Here is a 24,699-nt window from a genome sequence, read left to right on the forward strand (position 1 = left end):
AAAAGTTACGTGGACGTCGGGTTTTGGGGTCAAGCACAGAACAACCTGTCCGATGCAACCATCCCTTACACTGACACACTGAACAGAGTATGGTCGTCCTAAAAATATTCTTTTCCGGCAGATGCAGCAAAAACATTTCTCAGGACCGGTGTCAGGAGAGGGACCCGGACTGGACCTTCCCGGAGCAAGAGAATATGGAGCAGTCCCGCTGCAAGGAGCTGCTGGGGGGACGCAACAAATTAATTGGGGACACTGAAATGACAGTCCATGGTCGGGAAAAATCCCGAGTCGCTCCGGTACATAGAACCGACTGCCTTGGGAAGCGTCTTGAAATATCAAGAGCATTGCTGAATGTTGCACCGACATATGTAGAGAAACTACCGCTGTTGGCTATCTGCAAACTGGTTTGCAATATTTTACCAAATAAAGACTCCCCTCTATCATTCGTATCTCCTCCTCCCAATGCATTGAGGTGCGCATTTGCATCGGCGCCTATGGCCAATGTTGCCAAGGTTGTTAAGATTTTAAAAGGATACAACTTCGATTCTTTGGCTAAGTTCCTTAAAGACGGCATTAATATTAAACGAACTTTCTTAGCTTGTTAATATTTAATTAAACACGTAGTGCGACTCACAACATGTTCTGTTGTCACAAAATATCTATTCTATTTAATTTATGTTCGATGTGCGATATAGCATAAGTCATGTTGCTGTTTTGCTACTACTGCTACTACTACTACTAAGCTTGTAAATATTTAGTTTTTTTGTGTAAGAGTCGGACGTAAGATTTTGTGTTTTCAGAACAAGGCTATATGTGTAAGAAAAATTCACAGACCACATAATAAATACTAACCTGTATTTTGTATTTTTCTTATCATATCGGGTTGATACAAAAAGTTTTTCAAAAACATCATTGTACCGACAGTAAAGATGAAATGTGATTCCGGGAGTTCGCTCCAATCTTTCTATTTGACGACGAAAACTAAAGGGTAAGTTAGCCAGGTCATGCCACACTTTTATTTTCGATATGAAGTCTGATATACTATCGAAGGTTAGTTTAATTATTGATTAATATATAATTAAAATAAACTAAATCTTACCTTATATTGCAACAACGAAGCATTTTGTTTAACGAAATACAATTACCCATGACGATTGTATTTGATTCGCCTACTGTCGGTGTATAAGACAACCTGCAAGCTGCATAAAGTGTGCAACAGAACCAATGTAATGAATCACCCTGCATAAAAATGATAGTTAAAACGTACTGTTTATAGGTATGGTAAATTCCAGATTTTATTGTGATTTTCCATGCCTAGACCTAGATTTATTCAATAAAATTCCGTAACATAAAAGAGGATACAGCAGCCGAAGAAGAGATACAAACAGAAAATTAGTATCCTCCTTGGTACTGCGATGGAACGGTCGTAATATAGTGAACACGTTGTCAAAAGCAGTGGGTTAGGTTCGGATGTACAGGCCGGTCCGTGAGGACATCACTTACGACTGAATGTGTCCATAGTGTTACCAGCATTTTGATCTTAGCCTGGCGAGCTATATCGTTTTCTCCTGAAACCGGCCCTTCCTACATGTGCTATTACTGACGAGACATCATGAAGCATGTGACGACAGAAGGCAATGATGAACGTGCACTTTATAGCAGTAGGAGTACCTTTGTTAGTCTAACGTCTGATCTTCCCACACCTGCGCTTGGTTCCACGCGTTTCCTGCTTAATCGATCATGTGCCAGTCTTAAATTTTTTGAATATTGCCCAAACTTATTGGGGGATGCGTTCTTTTTTGTTATTGTTGTTGTAGCAGTGCTTTTTCTAAAGCCATGCTGATGATAAGCTAGTTGCAAATTTGCTTTAAAGTAGGGGAGCAGAATGGCTTCAAATGTCTTGGCTACTAGCGATAGGAGATATATCGAGCGATATGAATCTCCTATGTTCGCTGGTTTCCCAGGCTTTAGTAGCGGGACCACCTTGGCCATTTTCCATTTTTCGGGGATGACAAAGGCGGAAAGGGACAGGTTGAAGACATGTGCTAAATATTTGAAACCCTCTTTACCTAGGCTTTTAAGCATCGGCATGGCTATGTCGTCTGGGCCCACTGCTTTAGCATGACCGATGGCATCCTCAACCTCTTTGGCGGTGATGGTAATTGGGGACGCGCTGAATTTATGTTTATGTGCGCGTCTGTTGGCCCGCCGTCTGACTTTGTCAACCGTGGAATGCATTATATATTGTCGGCAAAAAGCGCTCGCCCATTTTTTCGCATCCGACAGCACTTTATCGCCAAAGGCGATGGAAATTTTGTCATTGTGCTTAGACGGATTCGATAGGGACTGTAGTGTATTCAAAGTGAATGCATACATATCTACACACATAACACGCGCGGTGTCTAAGTTGTTTAGTCTGTAACTAAAAATTTGCTGACACCGCGTATTCCTCTACTCCAACATGTTCACTAGCTTTCAGCACGTGCATTGAAGCAACTTATGAATGTGGGTACGTATGTGTATGCATGCGCTACATGACTTTTGTTATTTTGTTAGACTTAGTAAGAATGTAAGAATTAGAGTAAATATGTATATGTTTATGTAGTAAATAAGTAGCGCATAAGAATTATGTATAAATACGCTGAAGTTTTTATCAATAAAGAAGACTCAGTATTTGGCACTCAAGGGTACCACCTCCTTAAATAATCTTGTTTAATCATTTAGGGGTATTCGGCACTTAATGGTGCGTCCACCCAAATAAATAAATTAATCTATTTTACATGGCGATCCTGCCACTTGACAATCGCCACCAATAAAGGACATCAACATTACCAGTTCCTAAGAGCGACGGTTTCGAAAAATAAGGTGATAATTTATATAGACGTGCCCAGTTCCTGAGAGTGACGGAATCAAACCCCAATGGGATAAAAATGGAGCCTGCATATTAAGCAAAAGCGTTCACAGTACACAACATTGAAGGGACATAATTGAACATCCATTAACGTAATAACAGACAGAAAATAGTAAGCGGCATACAAAGTGGAATAATACTGAAGAAGGACAAGAAAAAAAAAGAAGATAACAAGCTGATTCACATACGCTGAAGATAACCGGCAACAGGAACAACAGAAACCTGCAACAAAATTTAGGCATTATTATTAAGTAAAATAACACTAAAAATATTAGGGCAACCTAACGGCTGCCTATTGACGAGCAAAAATTATATTTTTGCTGTAAAATTTATTTTTTCTTCTATAATTTTTTAATTATGTTCCCAGAAGAAGACATACAAAATCAAAGTCAGTTTGACCAAGTATAATAAATTAATTAATAGATTACAATAAAGAATTAAAATTGCTAAAAGAAAACTATAGGAATGACTAGGGAGCCAACTAATAATGATGTTATTAATCCTACAACTAGAGAGGAGGAAACTAGGCGTATGATGATATTGTATAACACTACAGATAATAAATAAAAAAACAAAACAAAAAAAAATAAATACAACAATTTTTATATCTATTTTTTGACAATGGGAGGCCAAGAATCGAATCTCACTAATCCAAATGCTAACGTGGTAAACACAGTCCATATAATAGACCGCACTGAAGCATTGGAAACCATAAAAATTTATCTTCTGGCTATTGCCATTATTGGCGCTGTGAACTTATTTTTGAGATGTTATTCAATACATAACAAAATTTTGAAAAAGAGGTATCAGAGCCGTGCTGACGGCATAGATAAAATATAAAAACCTAATTTTTTTTTCTCTCTTTACCTCATTGGGTAAATGTGAACTATTTTCAACACACTTGTGGAAGAAAAAGCTTTGGCCGAAAAGGCTTATAAATGCATTAATAAAAATTCAAGCATAAGAAATGAAACTGTGTTGAAGCATCTCACAATAATATTACAGTCGTTGAATAACATAGGCAAAGCTATACAAGAGGTAAATAGCCTATTAACAGACAATCATCAGCTGGAAGCATATCAAATTTTTTCCAGTGTTAGGGATAAATTAGTATCCTCACTAGCAAGATATAATATATAGGCAACCGTCCCAATCACATTTAGAAACGTAATAGAAATAGACTTTAGTATCCTCTTGGAATCTCGATCCAATTTAGAGGACAATTGAAACCCAACACAAAAATTCCCAAACAGAAGATTTGCAACCTAAAAAGATGGCGCAAACAACAGAAGAATTTTTGAAAACTGCTTCGTCAATTCTGCCTGAGTTTGATGGTAAGCCTGAAAACTTACATGGTTTCTTAGACGCACTAGATATCCTAGAACAAATTAAGGATACTCGTGAGACCATAGCAGTCTCCATGATAAAAACTAAGCTGAGGGGAACAGCTAGAAACCTTTTGAGCACTGAAAATGCAATACTAGCAATAAGGCAAAAGTTGACTTCAGCAATTAAAGGTGAATCTGTAGAGGTTTTGACAACAAAACTCTTAAACGTCCAACAGCGCAGTAAAACAGCTAACCAGTACACTGCAGAAATCGAAAAATTGACAAAATCTATGAACGAGGCTATTTCAAAATATACGAATGGCTGTACTGAAGTCACGGGTAACTCAAATACAGTATTACGTCTGACGCGCTCACAAGGCAATTACCGGGGTAACTTCCGAAGAAGCTACCAAAATAATAATTATCGAGGTAACCAAAACCGAAGATATTATAATAACTCTAACCGGTATAATAATAATAACAATAGACAAAATAATAATTTCCCAAGACGCAATTTTGGAGGTCAGTCAAGATCATCTAATCAAAATCATCTAATCAAAGTAACACGCGAAATCTCCGTAATATAAACCAACAGGAAAACCAGCAAACTCCACTCCAACATTAACGCCAAGGGTAATAAAGTATGTATATTCAACTTGCATCTGAACAGCCACATATCTTCCAATACTACTCTAAATAAGTCAACTTCAACGTTTCTGATAGATACAGGAGTGGATATCTCAATTATAAAGAACTTATAACTCACAGATCACAGATTTAAAAGGTATTGGTCGAGGCATAACAAGCACACTTGGAGCATTAAAAGCAGATCTAACAGATGATAGTCATTTAATAGTAGAAAATGATTTCCCAATCCCATATGATGGAATTTTGGGACTCATTTCATCAAAAAATATAATTGCATTTTAGATTATAATAAAAATGGGGACAACCTAATACTACGACCATATGATTACCCAGAAGATATAGTTATACAAATGACGAATAAACCAACAATCAATAGCATTACAATACCCGCAAGATCCGAAGTAATTAGACTAGTGCTTATCAACAGTAATAATAATGAACTATTAGTACCTCATCAAGAATTGACTGATGGCATTTTTGTAGCCAGCACGATAGTAAACTCAAATCAAGCTTTAGTGAGAATAATAAATACGACAGATAAATATGCAATTATTCAAGATTATGAAATCAAAAAGAAAATTTAGAGGACTATGTAATAATTGAAAATACACCTCACAATAAAGCTAATAATAAAGAAAAATTAGAAAGACTGAATAAAAATTTCCCGCCATTCGCTAGTAAATCACTCAACACATTATGCTCAGAATTCGAACAGAACCAATCACGACCAACAATTTTTACAAACAAAAGTAGCATATGAAAGATAATACTCCTGTCTATATTAAAAATTATAGACTACCTCAAGCACATAAGAGTGAGGTAAATAAACAAGTAAACAAATTAATTCAAGATGATATTGTGGAGCCATCAACTTCAGAATATAACAGCCCTATTTTATTGGTACCTAAAAAATCCCTTCCCGGTAAACAAGAAAAAAGGTGGATTAGTTGTTGATTTCAGACAAATAAATAAAAAATTTACAGCTGATAAATTCCGTTTGCCTAGAATAGATGATATTCTGGATCAATTAGGAAGAGCGAAATATTTCTCATGCCTAGATTTAATGTCAGGATTTCACCATATAGAACTCAGCCCAGAGTCAAGGGATATCACATCCTTTACAGCGGACAACGGCACTTATCGTTTCAAAAGATTGCCTTATGGCCTCAAAGTAGCTCCAAACTCATTCCAGAGGATGAAGACATTGGCATTGGCAGGTCTAAAACCATCACAAGCATTTTTATACATGGACGATTTAGTCGTATTGGGTTGCTCCGAAAAACATATGATACAAAATTTAAGAAATGTCTTTTCAACTTGCAGAGAATATAATTTAAAATTACATCCCGATAATTGTTTATTCTTCAGACAAGATGTTACTTATCTTGGACATAAATGCACAAGTACTGGAATTTTACCACACCCAAATAAATTTAAAATTGTTCAAAATTACCCAACTCCCAAAAATGCCGACGAAGCAAAAAGATTTGTCGCATTTTGTAATTATTACCACATTGGCGCTTTGTATTCATACCAAATTTCGCGGAATACGCTAGGATACTAACAAGGCTTAGTAAGAAAAATGTTATCTTCAAATGGACAGACGACTGCGAAAAATCTTTTAACTACCTAAAAAAAGCAGTAATTAGTCCAAATAACCTACAATATCACGATCTTGATAGAGAGTTATGTATTACAACTGAAGCAAGTGGTTATGCTTGCGGTGCTGTGCTTAACCTCTTGTCTACAATAAGCATTTATCAGGGTTCAATTTTATATTATATTTTCTGCAGGCTGAGAATACATCCCGTAAATTTGCCATCATATGCTTTTCGAGGCATACTAATACTACTAGGTCATCCATATATAAAAATGCTTGTGAAGGTTTCAGACCTGCGAATGCTAAGGTCATCATTCTTTGGAATGAGTTTGGTGCTACTTTCAAGCCATAGGGAAGTCGTTTGAAACGGTAGGTGCCATTATCTGTTGTAAATAAAGTAAAGTCTCTAGAATTTGGGTCTAGTTCTATTTGATGAAAGCCTGACATCAGATCTAAACATGAAAAGTACTTTGCTCTTCCTAATTGATCCAAAATGTCATCAATTCTTGGGAGTGGGAATTTATCTACAGTTAGTTTTTTATTTACTTGTCTGTAGTCAATGACTAGTCTCCATCTTTTGCCTTTATTGCCCGGTAACGATTTCTTTGGTACTTGGGCTATTGTATTCGGACATTGAAGGCTCTATAATGTCATATTTAAGTAACTTGTTTACTTGTGTGTTTATTTCATTTTTGTGTGCTTGCGGCAATCTGTAATTTTTAATGTAGACGGGGTTATCATCTTTTATATGTAATTTTTGCTCGTAGAAATTTTTGGCTGTAATGGGTTCTTTTTCTAATGCGAATATATCTATGTATGCTGAGCATAGTGAATTTAATTGTTTACTAGCAAATTGGGGACATTTTTTATTAAGTCTTTCTAATTTTTCTTTGTTATTAGAGTTATTTTCAATACTGCGTTTGATTAGTACGTAATCATTAAGGTTTTCTCTTTTTATATCGCAGTTTTGAATAATTGCGATTCTGTCAGTAGAGTTTATGATTCTAACGAAAGTTGGACATTTGTTTGATATTGTATTGACAATGAAGATTCCTTCTTTTAGTTGTTGATGGGGAATAAAAAGTTCAGAGCTGTTAGATTTTATATTAATTTGTCGAATTACTTCTGATCTTGGGGGTATTGAGATTGTATTGATTGTGGGTGTATTTATCATTTGAATTATATCTTGTGGAAAATCGCGGGCTTTAGAATTAATCTGTCTTCATTTTTCCCATAATCTAAAATGCAATTATATTTTTTGATGAAGTCCAGTGCAAGGATTCCATCGCTTGGAATTGGAAAATTATCATCTACTATGTGAAATTTGTGTGCTGTGAAAAGATCATCTCCTATTATATCTGGTTTGACTGTACCTAGTGTGTTTGTTACTCCCTGTCCAATGCCCTTTATATCTGTCATTTGTAAATTATTTATTATGACATTATCTTTTATAATTGATACGTTTGCTGCTGTATCTACTAGGACAGTTGAAAGTGAATTATTTAGACTAGTTTTGGAGGAAATGTAGCTGTTTAAGTGTAGATTAAGTATACGCACTTTTTTCTTATCTACTGTTGAATTTCTATTTCTGTTTTGAGGACTACCTGTTTGTCCACTTCCAATGTTATTATTCTGTCTAAAGTTGTTGAATCGGTTTTGTGGTCTAAATCTTCTATTCCGATAATTTCCGTAGTTGTTATTTCTGTATCCTCCACGGAAACCATTACGATATTGGTTTTGTTTCCTTATACTCATGATTGTATTTGAGCTGCCTGTTATATCCGTACAACTATTAGTGAATTTGGAAATGGCATCGTTCATTGATGTGAACGTTCCGGCTTGCATTATCATCTTGACTTTGTCGTTAGAGCAGTTCTTGCCCATAGCTTTGACTGCTGCTTGTGTAGAATATCTATTTGCTAAGTCTGGGTTTAATCCATCAGATATTTAGGCTCCTTCCAGTGCCTTCGTAATTTTTTCGACTTCCGCAGTATACTGGTTTGCAGTTTTACTGCGTTATTGTATGTTCAGGAGTTTTGCTGTCAAAACTTCTACTGATTCACCTATAATAGCAGATTTCAGTTTTGAATTTATTTCTTGAATTGTGTTTTCAGTGTTAATAAGGTTTCGTGCCGAGCCTTTTAGTGTGGTTTTAATCAATGTTATAGCCAGAGCTTCATGATTATCTTTTATCTGTTCAAGAATATCAAGAGCATCTAGGAAACTGTTCATATTCTCCGACCTACCATCAAACTCATGTAGGACTGAAGATGCTGTTTTGATGAAATCTACTACTTTTTGTGCCATTTTGGTGGTCGTATTTGGAACTTCTATTATTTTAGTATCTTTAGTTAATGGAGTCTGACTTGAGGAGGACTCCACAAAAGGGTATTGAAATCAATTTGAGTTTTTCTTCAACTGTATATAACTGTTATTTCTATGTTGTACCTTGCGAGTGAATATACTAATTTGTCTCTTACACTCGAAAAATTTGGTGTGCCTCTGTCCGATTGTTTTTTGTGAGTATGGGATTTAATTTACGTATTGATTCTCCCAAATTATTCAGCGATTCTAAAATAATTGTTAAGTGTTTAGCTATTGTTTCAGGCTTCATTGAAGTATTTTTGTTTATACATTTTTATGATTTTTCTGCCTTGATTTTTTCTTCCGTTAATTCGTTATAAATTTTTCCCATTTGTTCATTGGGGATGGTAGATAAAAAAAAATATTGCTAAACTTTATCTAAACCGTCGGCGCGGCTGGCATATCGCTTTTTTAGGATTTTGTTATGGGTTGAATAGAGTATCAGAAACAAACTAATGCAACTAACTACACAGATGATTAGAAGCATGACCTTAATGGTATCCAGTGCCTCAGTATGATTAGTATTACTTGGACTGAGTTTACAACGTTTGCTGTTGGTTTTTCTATTTTTGATTCTTGGCTTCCATCGTGAAAAATATGAATGTAGAAATTTTGGTTTTCTTTTCCTTTATTAATTTTTTGTCATTATATTATTCAGTTCTTCCTAAATATTTGACTTCGTGTCTATATAACTCTTAGGTTCTTTACATTCCATATTGTTGGTTCCCTAGGCATATCAATAAGTTTCCACCATTTTTTCAACCATACTAATGTTTTTTCCTCATCTTCAATTTCAATTTCATTTTTAAGGTCCTCAAGTGGCCCGTTTTAACTTTCCTAATTCTTTCCATGTTATTTAAAATCAAGGCTTTTGCAATATTTTATATTATTATTTTTTCGACACCCTAATGCTTATATTACTGGTCTTGGTTTTTTATGTTCTCTTTTACTATTATTTGATGCTTCGTTCTGTTTATATTCCTTAACTCTTTTATTTCTTGTTGTAATTAAATTTTTTCTTCCCTATCTATACTCAAATTTATTTTTGGTATAATTTTGTTATAGATCTCCTATGGTTAGCCTGCATTTCTCCTCTTTTTCTTTTTAGTTTGACTTGCTTTGGGACTTTAGGTTCCTCAATTTTTTGAACTCTATTTCTCTTCCTGTATTCCTCGATTGTCAGTGGCCTAGGGCCTTGTTTGACTTTCTCGGGTTTTTCGTTTTTACTTTCTTGCAAATCTAAACTTAATTTAATCAATTTATTAAAAAATTGGTCAAACTGATTTTTACTTTGTATGTCCTCTGCGGGGAACATAACTCAATAATTAGTAAAAAAGTTTTTACAGCAAAAAATTTAATTTTTGCTTGTCAATAAGTAGCCGTTAGATTGCCGGAATATTGTTAGTATTACCTACTTAAAAATAATAATAATTATAATAAATATTTGCTGCTCGTTGTTGTCCTCTTTTTTTGCTTTAAACCGCCTCTTTTAATTATTCCACTTCGTATGCATCGCATTGGGCTTTCCTGGATGGCTATGGACGTAGATTTGTGTTTAGCACCAACTTCCTTTGCTGTGATTCCTTTTGTATACCAAATCAAAATTTACTGTTGTTCGCACTGTTCCGTTTACTTTTATTCATGAATAATCCACCAGTAATTTAAAAAAAAAAAACTATTGTTCAATCTCTTTTCTTTATAGCATTTAGGCTCAATAATCAGCCAGTTTTATCCTTGTTAATGAACTTAGGCTGAATAGTCAGCCACCAGAATCATTAGCAGGACCGCCATATAGTATGGAAAAGTAAAACTATTGTCTTCGGCTTGGTGTCAAAACAATTATAATCTTTATTTGGGAAGTTACCTTAGTATTTATACAAAATTATTCTAATTAATACTTACGAGTTACCTGCATACATATTTACATTATTACATACTTACATACTAAGTGTACAAGATATGAAGTGTATATATTCGGCTTGGTGGGAAATGCGTAGTAAGCAAAATCGGAATATAGTATAAGAAATGCAGTTTAAGCGTATGGCTAGTCTTGGTAATAAATTGCGTGTGAGGAATTTGAAATAGAAGAAGCCTTAATTTACGAGACGTAGACATAGACTGTATTTATGTAAAAATGGATGAATATGCATGTAACAGTCAATGCGTCTCAAGAAAGGTAGAAAATATCGATAAAAATAATAATTTTACTCTAATACCCTATAAGGTAGAGCGCAGAGGTAGAAATAATACTAATTACGCTTTAAGAAATGAAAATAGGAAAATTATAATACACAAAAATAAACTTTAATTACTTAAATAAAAACATCTTATCTCGACTTAAATGTTCACTTTACTCACTCATAAATTTCTACTAAACATGTACGAATAAACATATAAATTGTAATCCATCAGAAATGAAGGTACTGACACTCGTCGTTAGTAATAATTGTGTGCCAGCCATAATAGTCACTGGATGGATTGCAGCCAACGCCATCTAACAGTCAGATCGGTTGCACGAGCAGAAGGTGTAATGTGAAAAATATAAGTATGGCAGCGCTGTCTTTTAGGCAAGAATCTGGCGATCAGCCAATCAGGTGCTCGCTTTGATTCTTGCTTAGCTGACGCAACCCTCTGTAGGAAAACATCGGTAACTTATTATAAGAAAGATGTTTAAAAAAAAATGTGAAAATATGGCAATGATGTAGACACGAAAAAAACAAGAAAGAAGATTGATTGGCAATAGAGCACTGAATGCGAACGGATATACATAAAAAACCCAACCTTGGCATTATTATTACAAATAAACCGGAATTATAAAATCAAGAAAATTATTGTACGCAAGATAGGCAAAAATCATTAAAAATAAATTTTTACTATCATAAACATAACCCTATTCTTAAGCAAAATGTTCAAAAAAAAAGCAAAAATTCAAAGTAACAACAACAAAGTAAGAAAAATGTACCGCTTGAATAAATATATAAACAAATAAAAATCTGCAATAAATAAAAATTACCAAAAGCAATTAAATGAAATAGAATCGCCATCGATTCTTTTTTGAAAAGAGTTGTAATGAATCCAAAGTGAATGCATACATATCTACACACATAACACGCGCGGTGTTTAAGTTGTTTAGTCTGTAACTAATTTGCTGACACCGCGTATTCCTCGACTCCAACATTTTCAAACGCTTTCAGCAAGTGCATTGGAGCAACTTATGAATGTGTGTACGAATGTGTATGCATGCGCTTGGCTACATGACTTTTGTTATTTTGTTACACTTAGTAAGAATGTAAGAATTAGAGTAAATATGTATATGTTTATGTAGTAACTAAGTAGCGCATAAGAATTATGTATAAATACGCTGAAGTTTTTATTAATAGAGATGATTCGGTATTCGGCACTCAAGGGTACCACCTCCTTAAATAATCTTGTTTAATCATTTAGGGGTATTCGGCACTTAATGGTGCGTCCACCCAAATAAATAAATTAATCTATTTTACATGGCGATCCTGCCACTTGACAATCGCCACCAATAAAGGACATCAACATTACCAGTTCCTAAGAGCGACGGTTTCGAAAAATAAGGTGATAATTTATATAGACGTGCCCAGTTCCTGAGAGTGACGGAATCAAACCCCAATGGGATAAAAATGGAGCCTGCATATTAAGCAAAAGCGTTCACAGTACACAACATTGAAGGGACATAATTGAACATCCATTAACGTAATAACAGACAGAAAATAGTAAGCGGCATACAAAGTGGAATAATACTGAAGAAGGACAAGAAAAAAAAAGAAGATAACAAGCTGATTCACATACGCTGAAGATAACCGGCAACAGGAACAACAGAAACCTGCAACAAAATTTAGGCATTATTATTAAGTAAAATAACACTAAAAATATTAGGGCAACCTAACGGCTGCCTATTGACGAGCAAAAATTATATTTTGGCTGTAAAATTTATTTTTTCTTCTATAATTTTTTAATTATGTTCCCAGAAGAAGACATACAAAATCAAAGTCAGTTTGACCAAGTATAATAAATTAATTAATAGATTACAATAAAGAATTTAATCATTTAGGGGCATTCGGCACTTAATGGTGCCTCTGAAAAGTTAAAATTAATGAGACGAAAGGTTTCAGCTTCAATGTCTGACAATAATTGATTTTATTAAAGAAATTCTTTCTCTTTTATACATAATTTCTTAACCTACACATACATAATTATTCTAATACTAGCAAACTAAAAATATGTACATTTGTAATAATGGTATGCAAATTCAGCAGATTGCTATTTATGTAAACCATGTAAAATGTTTGTGTATGAATATTTGGGTGATTCACATTAACAAAGTAAACAATGTAAATTAGTTGTATGTAACTATTTTGGTGACAAACTAACATTGACGATCGGCAAGTGTATTGACCGGGATGAGTGACTGGGCAAAAATGTTAAGGTGTGAACTGACAAGGGTTTCGTATTCGGCATTCAATTGATGTTGGCTTCCCGCTGTGTCGGGTCAATGTAATTTATGTCGCATAATATTGTAATATGATTATGCTATGACTGCGTGTGGTTGGTTCATAAAAATACATTGGCATAGAAGTTCATGATGCATAATTCCGCAAATGTATTGCATAGGTGGGCATGACGCATAATTCTACACCATCCGCCTTAGAAACAGAGGCTTATATAATTGTGTGAACAATTGTGTAAGACTCTTTGTTTGAGTTTTGAATGCTTTTGGTAACTTGATATGAAAGTGAAAGAGTTTGTGTACTTTGTTTCTAATATGCTGACCTTGATACTTTTATTAGTTTTACATTTTGTCTTTTTTTTTTACAATGTTTTGTACAACTATTTTTCGTATCAAAATTTTAAATTTAACGATTATTTTACTTATTTTATTTATTTTACTTATTTATTTATTTTATTTATAAAACAGCTGGATTTTAAATGTGTGCACCTATTTAAAATCCACTTGTCTTTAGAAATTTTTATTAAATAACCGAGTAAATTGGAATTTTTACGATTATTTGCTTTAAATTATCAAAAGATGTTTTAAATGGGTTTAAGCCTATTCTTGTGGACTATTATTTCCTTATCTTTATTATTCCTATCAGTATTTTCTAAATTATACAAATTATTTTCCTATCGAAATTTTTCTATGTATATAAGTTACCGTAAAAATTTTTATTGTTTATCCATCTACCGAGGGTTAGAGTAAAAATATTTTCCTATTAATATTTTCTAATCTATTGGGGTTAAAGTAAAGTATTTTTCCTAATATGTAAAATTATGACCTTATGAGGCCCAGGCAATAAATGATTGTATTTATTTTATTTTATTGAACTAATTCCGCATATTATTCAAGGAAAAAAAAAGATTTTTTTTCACTTGACATTTTTTTTTTCATTCATAATAAGGTAAATCTGTAATAAATTGTATAGACAATAGAGGGGTTGCTGACGGAAGAGCGGGGTAGCTATGTATTGATAGTAGTTCTATTAATGGATAAGTGAAAGGTACGGTGGGTGCAAAAATTTTTCGTATCTTTAAATGATTAATTTCCCTATTTTCCAGCAATATCTTTGATCTTATGTGTCATGCGATTTCTGCGGCGGCCACCAAGACAGAATCGTCATGACTTTTATGAAGAATTTATTTTTATTTTTATACCGGGATTGTCACATGCGCAACCTCTTTGGTTAGTGCAATTATTTGATCTTTGAGAACTTGGGTACCAATTATTATTTTATAAATTCGCCTACTGCAGTAAATATTCAATTCTTAATCATCAATTTGTCCCTCAGGACAACTGTGTTTTTCGTTATAAATTTCAAGTCCTGGATTGCCGGCTTATTTCAGCCTGGTCGAATATTATCCTAAGTCAATAACTTCCTCAACAATCTGGTTGCTGGAAATTTTCTACGCTACCATTTTCTATCCTAAGATGGAAATGCGCGCGACTAGTCTTTTATTGCAAATTTATATAGCGCTTTAATATTTCTATATATATATTCTCTTTGTGACTTTTTCTTCATTTTTCTTTTGTTGTTATGGGCTGGTTTTAAGTTTTTTTTTTTGTTGTTTTTAGTTTTTGCCTACTTCCACTGTCCTAGAAGTTCCTGTTACTTCATGACCATGTTTGTCAGGAGCATTCACAGGAATTTATGCAAATTTTTGATTTGATGTTCGCTTTAGGCAGGGCTGCCTGTGCTGTCGATTGTGACATTTTTAGATTTACTATTTGAGATCTACTTGAATTTTTTATTGCTCTTCCGCAGTTTTGGATAAAAAGAATTTAGATGTTTGAGAAGGAGAAAAAAAAATTTTAGATGCGCTGTTGTACGTTTTTCAATTGCATATATTTGATTTTCAAATATTTTCTTAGTATCGTGGCCATTGCAATGATCAATAGCCCGACTACGCAAATCATTGCTCCTATCCAAACATCTGGAATTTTTGGGGTAATTTTTGTGTCTAGTTGGTCTGGTGGCTCATATTTAACTATGCTATTTTCAGATACTTTATTTTCTGAACTTGCTGAATTTTCCTTCCCTAGTTCATATCCGGCTATCACTATCATGATGCCTTGCGCAATCTTTGTCCCTCAAAGCCATGCTGAATTTTCTATAATTATCTTTCTGAGAAATGAAATAAGTTTAATTTTTAATAAAATTTTGATTTTATTATTTATCCTATGTTTTTATTAGGTTTATTAGCTTAATATAGTTTATAAAACAAAATTTTTTAATTAATTTTAATTTTCAGAGTCAAAAAAAAATTATTAGGTGCTACTATAGCTTACCATTTAGCATTTTCGGGGAACACTCTCCTAATCATTCTCATTATTTCTTCTACCTTGGTTGTGGGATTTATTATATCTTCTATTGTGGGTTCCCTTTCCATTCATATTATTTTCCACAATTTCTTTAACCCTTCTAATTCCTTTTTTAGGTCCCTAGTGTGTAATGTATTTTCGTCCCACCATTGGAGGGGGAAATCTGGAAAGTCCCTTTCCATTGAAAAAAAATTTATAAAATGTCCTATGGGCTTTCTCCAAAGGGATATGTGAAACTATCGGAAGTTAGCTGACTGTTTTAAAAAAATGTCCTAAACATTCCATTTTACTTGTTATCTAGTTAACTTTGTCCTAAACATTCCATTTTACTTGTTATCTAGTTAACTTTATTAACGTATAAGAAAATTTTTATTCTTAGCTGGAAAAATTTGTTTAACTTAAAAAAATTTTTAGCATTTTAATTATTTTTTTTTTTCAATTTTCAAAATATTAATTTCTATGTCATTTTCATCGATAGTGTTAAAAAATTTCTTTAGCTTTTAATATTTAAAATTTTCTTTTCAAATAATACATTTTAATTTTATTCCTACTCCCTTTTTTTATGAAATTTCCGTTGAAAAGGAGCGTTTTACCTTTTATTTATTTTTCGATTCCTACTTTAAAAAAAAATCTCAAGCAAAAACTTTCGTTTTTGCTGATAGTTTAGCGTCCGTAAAGGCCGCCCAATTTATTTCTAAATATACTTATGAGTACTGCTCTCCGCCAGTCACGCTGCCAATTGGTCCTTCAGAATATTGCTGTTTAAAATGTGTCGTTTAAATCCGTTTATTCCACTTCGCCTTATGCTTTATTCATCCTTGGTCACTGCTGTTGCTTAATTTTGTTTTTCAATTTTATTTGCCTTCTGCATTTGTTTCTTCGTTATTTTGTTGATAACATTGCCCCCATGCTGATACTTGATTTGGTTTTATTGTATTTGTGCTGCAATAGCCGTTGTAATCCTTTGTATTTGCTTATTATTTCAGGATCCTTTAAAATTCAACTTTTGCCCGGATGGTAAGATTATTAATTTTTATACTTTGTTTTTAAAATTTCCTGGACAGGATAGGATCTCTGAGCAGCTAAATCTTTTTAAGCGATATTTGCTTGGTCAGCAAATCTTATGCTTATTGCAGATAAAACTGGCAGGATCTTTTTCCTCCAGCCATCTCTTTTAGCAGTTTTGCTGATTTTTGATCAAGCTGGCGGGATCGCCATGAAAAGTTAAAATTAATGAGACGAAAGGTTTCAGCTTCAATGTCTGACAATAATTGATTTTATTAAAGAAATTCTCTTTTATACATAATTTCCTAACCTACACATACATAATTATTCTAATACTAGCAAACTAAAAATATGTACATTTGTAATAATGGTATGCAAAGTCAGCAGATTTCTATTTATGTATACCATGTAAAATGTTTGTGTATGAATATTTGGGTGATTCACATTAACAAAGTAAACAATGTAAATTAGTTGTGTGTAAATATTTTGGTGACAAACTAACATTGACGATCGGCAAGTGTATTGACCGGAGTGAGTGACTGGGCAAAAATGTTAAGGTGTGAACTGACAAGGGTTTCGTATTCGGCATTCAATTGATGTTGGCTTCCCGCTGTGTCGGGTCAATGTAATTTATGTCGCATAATATTGTAATATGATTATGCTATGACTGCGTGTGGTCGGTTCATAAAAATGCATTGGCATAGAAGTTTATGATGCATAATGCCGCAAATGCATTGCATAGGTGGGCATGACGCATAATGCTACACCTCCACCCAAATAAATAAAATAATCTATTTTACAGGACATTACGGTGGACCAAAGCTTACCCACACCGGCAGAGAGGTTCCAACTACTTAAATGCTCCTCCCATTTCGCCCGCTTGTGTTCGTCCACAAGCAATCTGATGCGTTGGTTTATATCCCTTATTTTGGGGTCGGCGGGATCGAGCTGTCTTATAAGGTCACGTTCTCTTGCTAAATTTGCGGCCTCCGCCGGGAAATGGAGCAGAATTTCGGGAATTCTTCCGGCGGGAATAAAACGAGCCGAGGCGGATTCAATGACCTTGCGGAAAGCACGTTCCCATTGGCGAGTATTAATCGGGATAGGGAGGGCAGCAAAGCGACTGTCTGTAAAGGATTTGTACTCATTCTACATTCCTTTTATTAAATTTATGAAAGTGCGTTTTTCGGTGAAGATGAAGTTGGCGGTTCGCTCAAGCGAAATAAGTATAGGCAGGTGGTCAGATGCCAATGTTTCCAGCTGCCAGTTGAGGCAGTTTACGAGTCCTGCGCTCACGATTGATATATCTGGCGAATTGTGACAGCTTTCTACCATACGATTGGGGGGTATCCGTTTATTGTGCAGAACGTCGTTTCTTCTATTTGATCCGCCAACATCTCACCCCTGCTGTCCGCCTGCAGGTTTGAATGCTGTAGATCGTGATGGGGAGGGTGGGGAAAGCTTCTGACCGCCATTCACCTCGGAATGGCCAGAGCGATTCTTTTGCATGCGGTTCAAGCAGCTCACTACTGCCGGTCGCTTGCGGCCAAGTATCCTCTGGGTAGCCGCTAAACACCCGTTTAGCGGTGAGCTAATGTGAGAAGGCGACAACCTGGCTAGGCCACTCTGACATAATCGGTTTAAGGGCTAGCCGGGGGAGATCTCATCGGCAGCGTCTGTACACCTCTAGGTACGGCTGCATGCGGGCGTCTGTCTTGGAGCACGCGGCTCGCTATATAAACGTGCAAGTAATATTTTCACCCCCGCTGAGCGGGTTGTGCACTGGGCTTGGGACCCGCCACGTAAAACCATACTCCAATGAAATATAACAGCAAGCCTCGGATAAATACACTATTGATGACGACCATGGCAAACGTTTGAAGGACAATGAATTGAGGGCATGCACCTGGAACGTCCGCTCCCTGAATGGGATTGGTGCAGATGCTCGGCTGGTTGATGTCCAAGTCAAAGCAAAATCTGACATCACCGCCATCCTAGAAATGCGTTGGACGAAGCAAGGAAGAAAGAAGATCAAAAATTGTGACATTTATTGGAGTGGCCATACGAATAAGCGCAGTTTCGTCGTCGGATTCGTGGTGGGAGAGAGACTTTGTCGCCAAGTGCTGGCGTTCACGCCTGTGGCCGAGCGTCTCGCCGCTATCCGAATAAAAGCAAAATTTTTTAATATATCATTCATCTGCGCCCATGCGCCGGCAGAGGAGAAAGACGATGAGGTGAAAGACACTTTTTATGAACAATTAGAACGCACATACGAGCACTGCCCCCGTCATGATATAAAAGTCGTGCTTGGCGACTTTAACGCCGGGGTGGGCAAAGAAGGTGTTTTTGGTCCTACAGTCGGAAAGTTCAGCCTACACAATGAAACTTCTCCTAACGGACTGAGGCTGATTGATTTTGCCAGTGCTTGAAACATGGTAATATCCAGCACGAGGTTCATGCATAAAAAGATACATGAAGCTACATGGCTGTCTCCTGATCGAAATACTCGCAATCAGATCGATCACGTTGTGATAGACGGACGGCATGCCTCCAGTGTTTTAGATGTGCGCACGATCCGAGGACCTAACATCGACTCGGACCATTATCTCGTTGCAGCCAAAATACGCACCCGCCTCAACGCGGCTAAAACCAAGGAACAAAAAACACAAGGAAAGCTAGACGTCGAAAAGCTTCAATCACAACAGACTGCCAATGATTTCGCAACTCGACTCTCACACCTGCTCTCTGAGAGCATAACTCATGCTGAAGGAATACAGGAGCAGTGGGAGCATATCTCCAAAGCACTTCGTACTGCCGCCGAGGATAAAATTGGTTACCGACGACCACGAAAAAACAACTGGTACGATGAAGAATGCCGCGTTGCAACCGAAAGAAAAGACTCTGCCTACAGGGCTACGTTAAAAGCGAGCGCGACAAGAGGAGTGTGTGAACGCTATCGCGAGCTGAAAAGGGAATCGAGACGCCTTTTCAGGAAGAAAAAAGCAGAAGCAGAAAGGCGTGAGTGCAAGGAGCTTGAGCTGCTAGCCACCAGGAATAACACCCGAAAATTTTACCAAAAAAATACGGCGACAGACGGAAGGTTTTAAGACCAGGGCAAACTCCTGCAGGAACGAAAACGGCGACCTTGTAACTGATGTCCAGAGAATGCTTTGCATATGGAGGGAACACTTCTCTGCTCTCCTAAATGGAGGCAGCAATTCACCGCGCAGAGATGAAGAACCCGATCCCGCAATCGATGATGATGGAATATATGTCCCCACGCCCGATTATGACGAAGTTAGAATAGCAATAACCAGATTGAAAAACAACAAGGCCGTGGGCGGTGATGGATTGCCTGCGGAGCTAATCAAGTACGGCGGCGAGGAGTTCGTAAGGCGCATGCAGCAGCTTCTTAGCAAAATATGGGCGGACGAGTGCATGCCCGACGGTTGGAATCTAAGTGTTCTTTGCCCAGTCCACAAGAAGGGGGATACTGCAAAATGCACCAACTATCCAATCAGCCTTCTTAATATCGCATATAAGGTCCTTTCAAGTGTATTGTGCGAAAGATTGAAGCCCACCGTGAACCGGCTGATTGAACCTTATCATTGCGGCTTCAGACCTGGTAAATCTTACATCGACCAGATTTTCACAATGCGCCAAATCTTGGAAAAAACCCGTGAACAGAAAATCGACACACATCACCTCTTCGTCGACTTTAAAGCCGCCTTCGACAGCACGAAAAGGATCTGCCTATATGCCGCTATGTCTGAATTTGGTTTCCTCGTAAAACTTATACGGCTGTGCAAAATGACGTTGAGCAACACCATCAGCTCAGTCAGAATTGGGAAGGACCTCTCCGAACCGTTCGAAACTAAACGAGGTTTCAGACAGGGTGACCCCCTATCGTGCGATTTCTTTAATTTGATGCTGGAAAAAATTATACTAGCTGCAGAACTTAACCGCACTGGATACTATAAAAGCGTGCAATTACTGGCATAGGCTGATGACATTGATATCATCGGCCTAAACACCCGCGCTGTTAGTTCTGCTTACTCCAAACTGGAAAAAGAAGCGGTAAAGATGGGTTTGATGGTGAATGAGGACAAAACGGAGTACCTGCTGTCATCCAGCAAAGAGTCAGCGCAAACGCGCTTTGTCAGCCACGCTACTGTTGGCAGCCATAATTTCGAAATAGTAAAAGACTTCGTTTATTTGGGAACCAGCATCAACACTAGCAACAACATCAGCACTGAAATACAGAGAAGAATCAATCTTGCCAATAAATGCTACTTTGGACTAGGTAGGCAATTGAAAAGTAAAGTCCTCTCTCGGCGAACGAAAATCATACTCTACAAGTCACTTATCGTACCCGTCCTGCCATATGGGGCAGAAGCATGGACCATGACAACAGCAGATGAAGCGGCTTTGGGAGTGTTCGAGAGAAAAGTTCTTCGAAAGATTTATGGAACTCTACGCCTTAGCGATGGCGAGTACCGAAGAAGATTTAATGATGAGCTGTACGAGCTATACGCAGACATCAACATAGTCCAGCTGCGCTGGCTAGGCCATATTATGCGAATGAGAGATGATGCTCCGGGCAAGAAAGTGTTTCTAGCAATTTGGAAACAGGTTGACATTTTTATTATTTTTTAAGGCTGCTGTTACATCATCCCCCTTTGGGAAAAAAGGTTGAAGTCGACAAGTTGATTAAGCTTGTCGGCTTCAACTTTTTTTTAGTGGTATGAGTTTTAAATACCTTTCGATTGAAAATGAAAAAAAAAAATTTGGACTCTTGTGGCAGATATACTTAAGTTAACTTAGTTAATATAATTATTTTCATTTGTATTTTAACCTACATATTTACGTATATGAATATTTGTAGTTTTTGTTTGTGTGTTTTTTTTTTTTTTTGTAAGTTATCTTAGTTAATTCAATTTATTACATTGGTGTTAGTCTATTTAAATATAAGGTAACTATTTTACTCTACTAAAATTTTATTAGTGCAATGTTTTGTTTTTGTATTTTCGTATGCACAATATTTCTTCTTGTTTTAGATTAGTTATTTCATTTGTGTACAATTTTCTTCTTGTAAGTATTCATTAAAAACTCTATGATTACGTTCAATTGTGCCAACAGTTTCGTGATGGTATGCAGTTGAAAAATTAGTTTAGTTAATTCTTCGAATAATTCATTTTTAAATTCTGTACCTAAATCTGATTTTATGGCATTCATTGTGCCGTATGTTAAAATGAATCCTTAAAAAATTGCTGAAGCGATTGTTTTTGCCGATTTGTCTGGCACAGCGACTGTTACCAGGTATTTAGTCATGTCGCAAATCATGGTAAGTTCGAACTTGTTACCATATTTGGACTCAGGTAGGGGTCCTATTGTGTCAATTACTAGTATATCCAATGGTTTACAAGGAGTTGGTGTTAAAACGAGTTTTTCTTTTGTTTTAGGTTTAACCTTGTTTAAAAGACAATCTTTACAATTTTTGATATATTTCGATATATCACGAGTCATGATCTTCCAATAAAATTTTGTTCGCAGTTTTGCTTAAAGTCTTTTAATTCCGCAATGTCCACCAGAAATGGGATCATTATGGTAAATTTTCATTAGTTTTAATTTTGTATCTTCATCTGTTACTGTCTCCACTGAATCTGTTAAAATAATTTCTAATGATTTTAAAATTTTATTTCCAATATTTTTGAAATTTGTAATAGTATAATGTTCGAACAAAATATCGTTTTTAGGCCATTCAATTTGCTTAATTTTGCGTTTGCCGGCTTCTGATTCAAGCCTCGAAAGTAATTTCTCTAAAGTCATTATTTCGATAAGAATCTCTAAGTAACTCGAGTTTCTTATGTGTAATATGCGCAAAAATTCTTAAACTTGTTGTTTTATTATTTTTATCGTACGTAATTGCAGATCTTATTCGTCGAACTTTTTTCAAAAATAAAATGAAAATTCGTCGTAGACATGTAAATTAAGTTGTTTTTCGTCGTTTTTCGCCCTTTTTGTCTGTTTTGCTAGGAAGGTTGTTGTCGTTTTGCCGTTTTGTCATTGATCTTGTCTGAACTGCTAAAATTTGTTTGTTCGATTCCTTAATCTCATCGATTGTAATACGCGATAGTGCATCAGCACCAACGTTTGATTTACCCTTTATGTAAACTATAGTAAAGTTATATTCTGCTAATTCTAACCTAATTCTCGAAAGTTTTGAAGATGGGTCTTTCATATTGCATAAGTATACTAGAGGTCTATGGTCTGATTTTACAATGAAATGGGTGCCATAAGCTTATGGTCGAAATTGCTTGATTGCAAAGTAAATAGCTAAAAGCTCTAATTCTATAACGGGTTTTTTCTGCTCTGCTTTATTAAATGCTTTAGAAGCGAAACAAATTGGTAAATCACTACCTTGCTGTTCTTGACTTAAAATAGCGCCACGTCCAGTTGTGGAAGCATCAACGGTTATAATGAATTGTTTAGTAAAATCTGGATATTGAAGTAATTTGGTGAAAGTAACGCTGCTTTCAAAGATAAAAATGCTCTTTCGCACTCTACATCCCATACAAATTCAACTCTTTTTCTGCTTAATCGATTTAGAGGCGCTGCCAGAGACGCAAAATTTGGTATAAACCGTCTGTAATAGTTTGCAAACGCGACAAATCATCGTATTGAAAACTTTTGAAAGATTTTTAATGTGGTGTGCTTCACTACAACCTATGACGATAATATCGTCGACGTATAAAAATGCGACGTTGAGTGGTATACCCGAAAAAGCTTTTTCGTCATTCGTGAGAATGAATTTGGTGCTATATTTACCTCGGTCAGTGCTGAAAGACGTAATGTCACGTGAGTCAGGATGCAAGGGGATTTGATGGAATCCCGAAAAAAGATCTAATGCGGAAAAATACTTTGCCCTGCCAAGATTGTCTAAAATATCGTCAACTCTAGCTAGTGGAAATTTATTAGCAATGAGTTTTTTGTTTACTGCGTGAAAATCTACGCACATACGATAAGCTTTTTGACCATTAGTATCCTTCTTTGGGACTACAATCAAGGGACTATTGTAATTGGAATAACTGGGTTCAATCAAATCGTTGTCTAACAATTTATTTACTTGGCGATTTATTTCTTCGCGTTGAGAGTATGGCAATCGATAGTTTTTAACATATACCGGCTCGTTGTCTGTCAATCTTAATTTTTGCTCGTAGAAGTTGTTTAAGGTCATTTTGTCCGTGTCAAGAGCAAAAATGTCGGCATAATCTATGCAAAGGTCAAGTAATTTACTATGAGCATGTTTAGTTATTTGGCGGCCACCGTGGTGTGATGGTAGCGTGCTCCGCCTATCACACCGTATGCCCTGGGTTCAACTCCCGGGCAAAGCAACATCAAAATTTTAGAAATAAGATTTTTCAATTAGAAGAAATTTTTTCTAAGCGGGGTCGCCCCTCGGCAGTGTCTGGCAAGCGCTCCGATTGTATTTCTGCCATGAAAAGCTCTCAGTGAAAACTCAACATGTAGGTCCCGCCCGGCAGTTTGTAGGGAAAAATCAAGAGGAGCACGACGCAAATTGGAAGAGAAGCTCGGCCTTAGATCTCTTCGGAGGTTATCGCGCCTTACATTTTTTTTTTTTTTTTTATGTTTAGTTATTTGATTTTTTAAAACTGAAATTAGTCTTTTCGTACGTTTGTCTTCTGTTTCTGTCTTGTTAATTGTATAAACATTATAATTTGAAAGTTTTTCTGTCCGAATACTTTTTCTTTTCACATATTTGACATCATCCGTGGTGTTTATGACTTTAATTATTGGGTTACTGGAATTAACAATGCACCTAGATGTGAAAACGCCTTTTTCAATTTCCTGCGAGTCCACGAAAAGTGGCTCGGGTGAATCTCCTAAATCAAAAAGTCTTAATATTTCACATCTGGGAGGAATGATACAACTATCGCTTTCTGTGCCATGTAGGATTGGTATCGCGACTTTTTAATTA

At 35.9% G+C, this 24,699-nt stretch overlaps 1 protein-coding gene across 4 annotated transcripts in view; it reads right to left on the reverse strand.

Moving 5' to 3' along the window:
* Positions 1 to 24,699, reverse strand: part of Rbf (Retinoblastoma-family protein) — a 597,832-nt gene that overhangs the window by 552,114 nt on the left and 21,019 nt on the right. For all 4 annotated transcript variants that reach the window (XM_067782297.1, XM_067782293.1, XM_067782295.1 and 1 more), the window contains 2 exons: positions 1,100 to 1,239; positions 853 to 1,041 (listed from right to left, as the gene is read on the reverse strand). In XM_067782297.1, the coding sequence (XP_067638398.1) occupies positions 853 to 1,041; positions 1,100 to 1,239 (329 nt within the window). The remainder of the gene's footprint in view (positions 1 to 852; positions 1,042 to 1,099; positions 1,240 to 24,699) is intronic.

Source organism: Eurosta solidaginis, chromosome 4, assembly GCF_040869045.1.
Source record: "Eurosta solidaginis isolate ZX-2024a chromosome 4, ASM4086904v1, whole genome shotgun sequence".
NCBI classification, from domain to species: domain Eukaryota; kingdom Metazoa; phylum Arthropoda; class Insecta; order Diptera; family Tephritidae; genus Eurosta; species Eurosta solidaginis.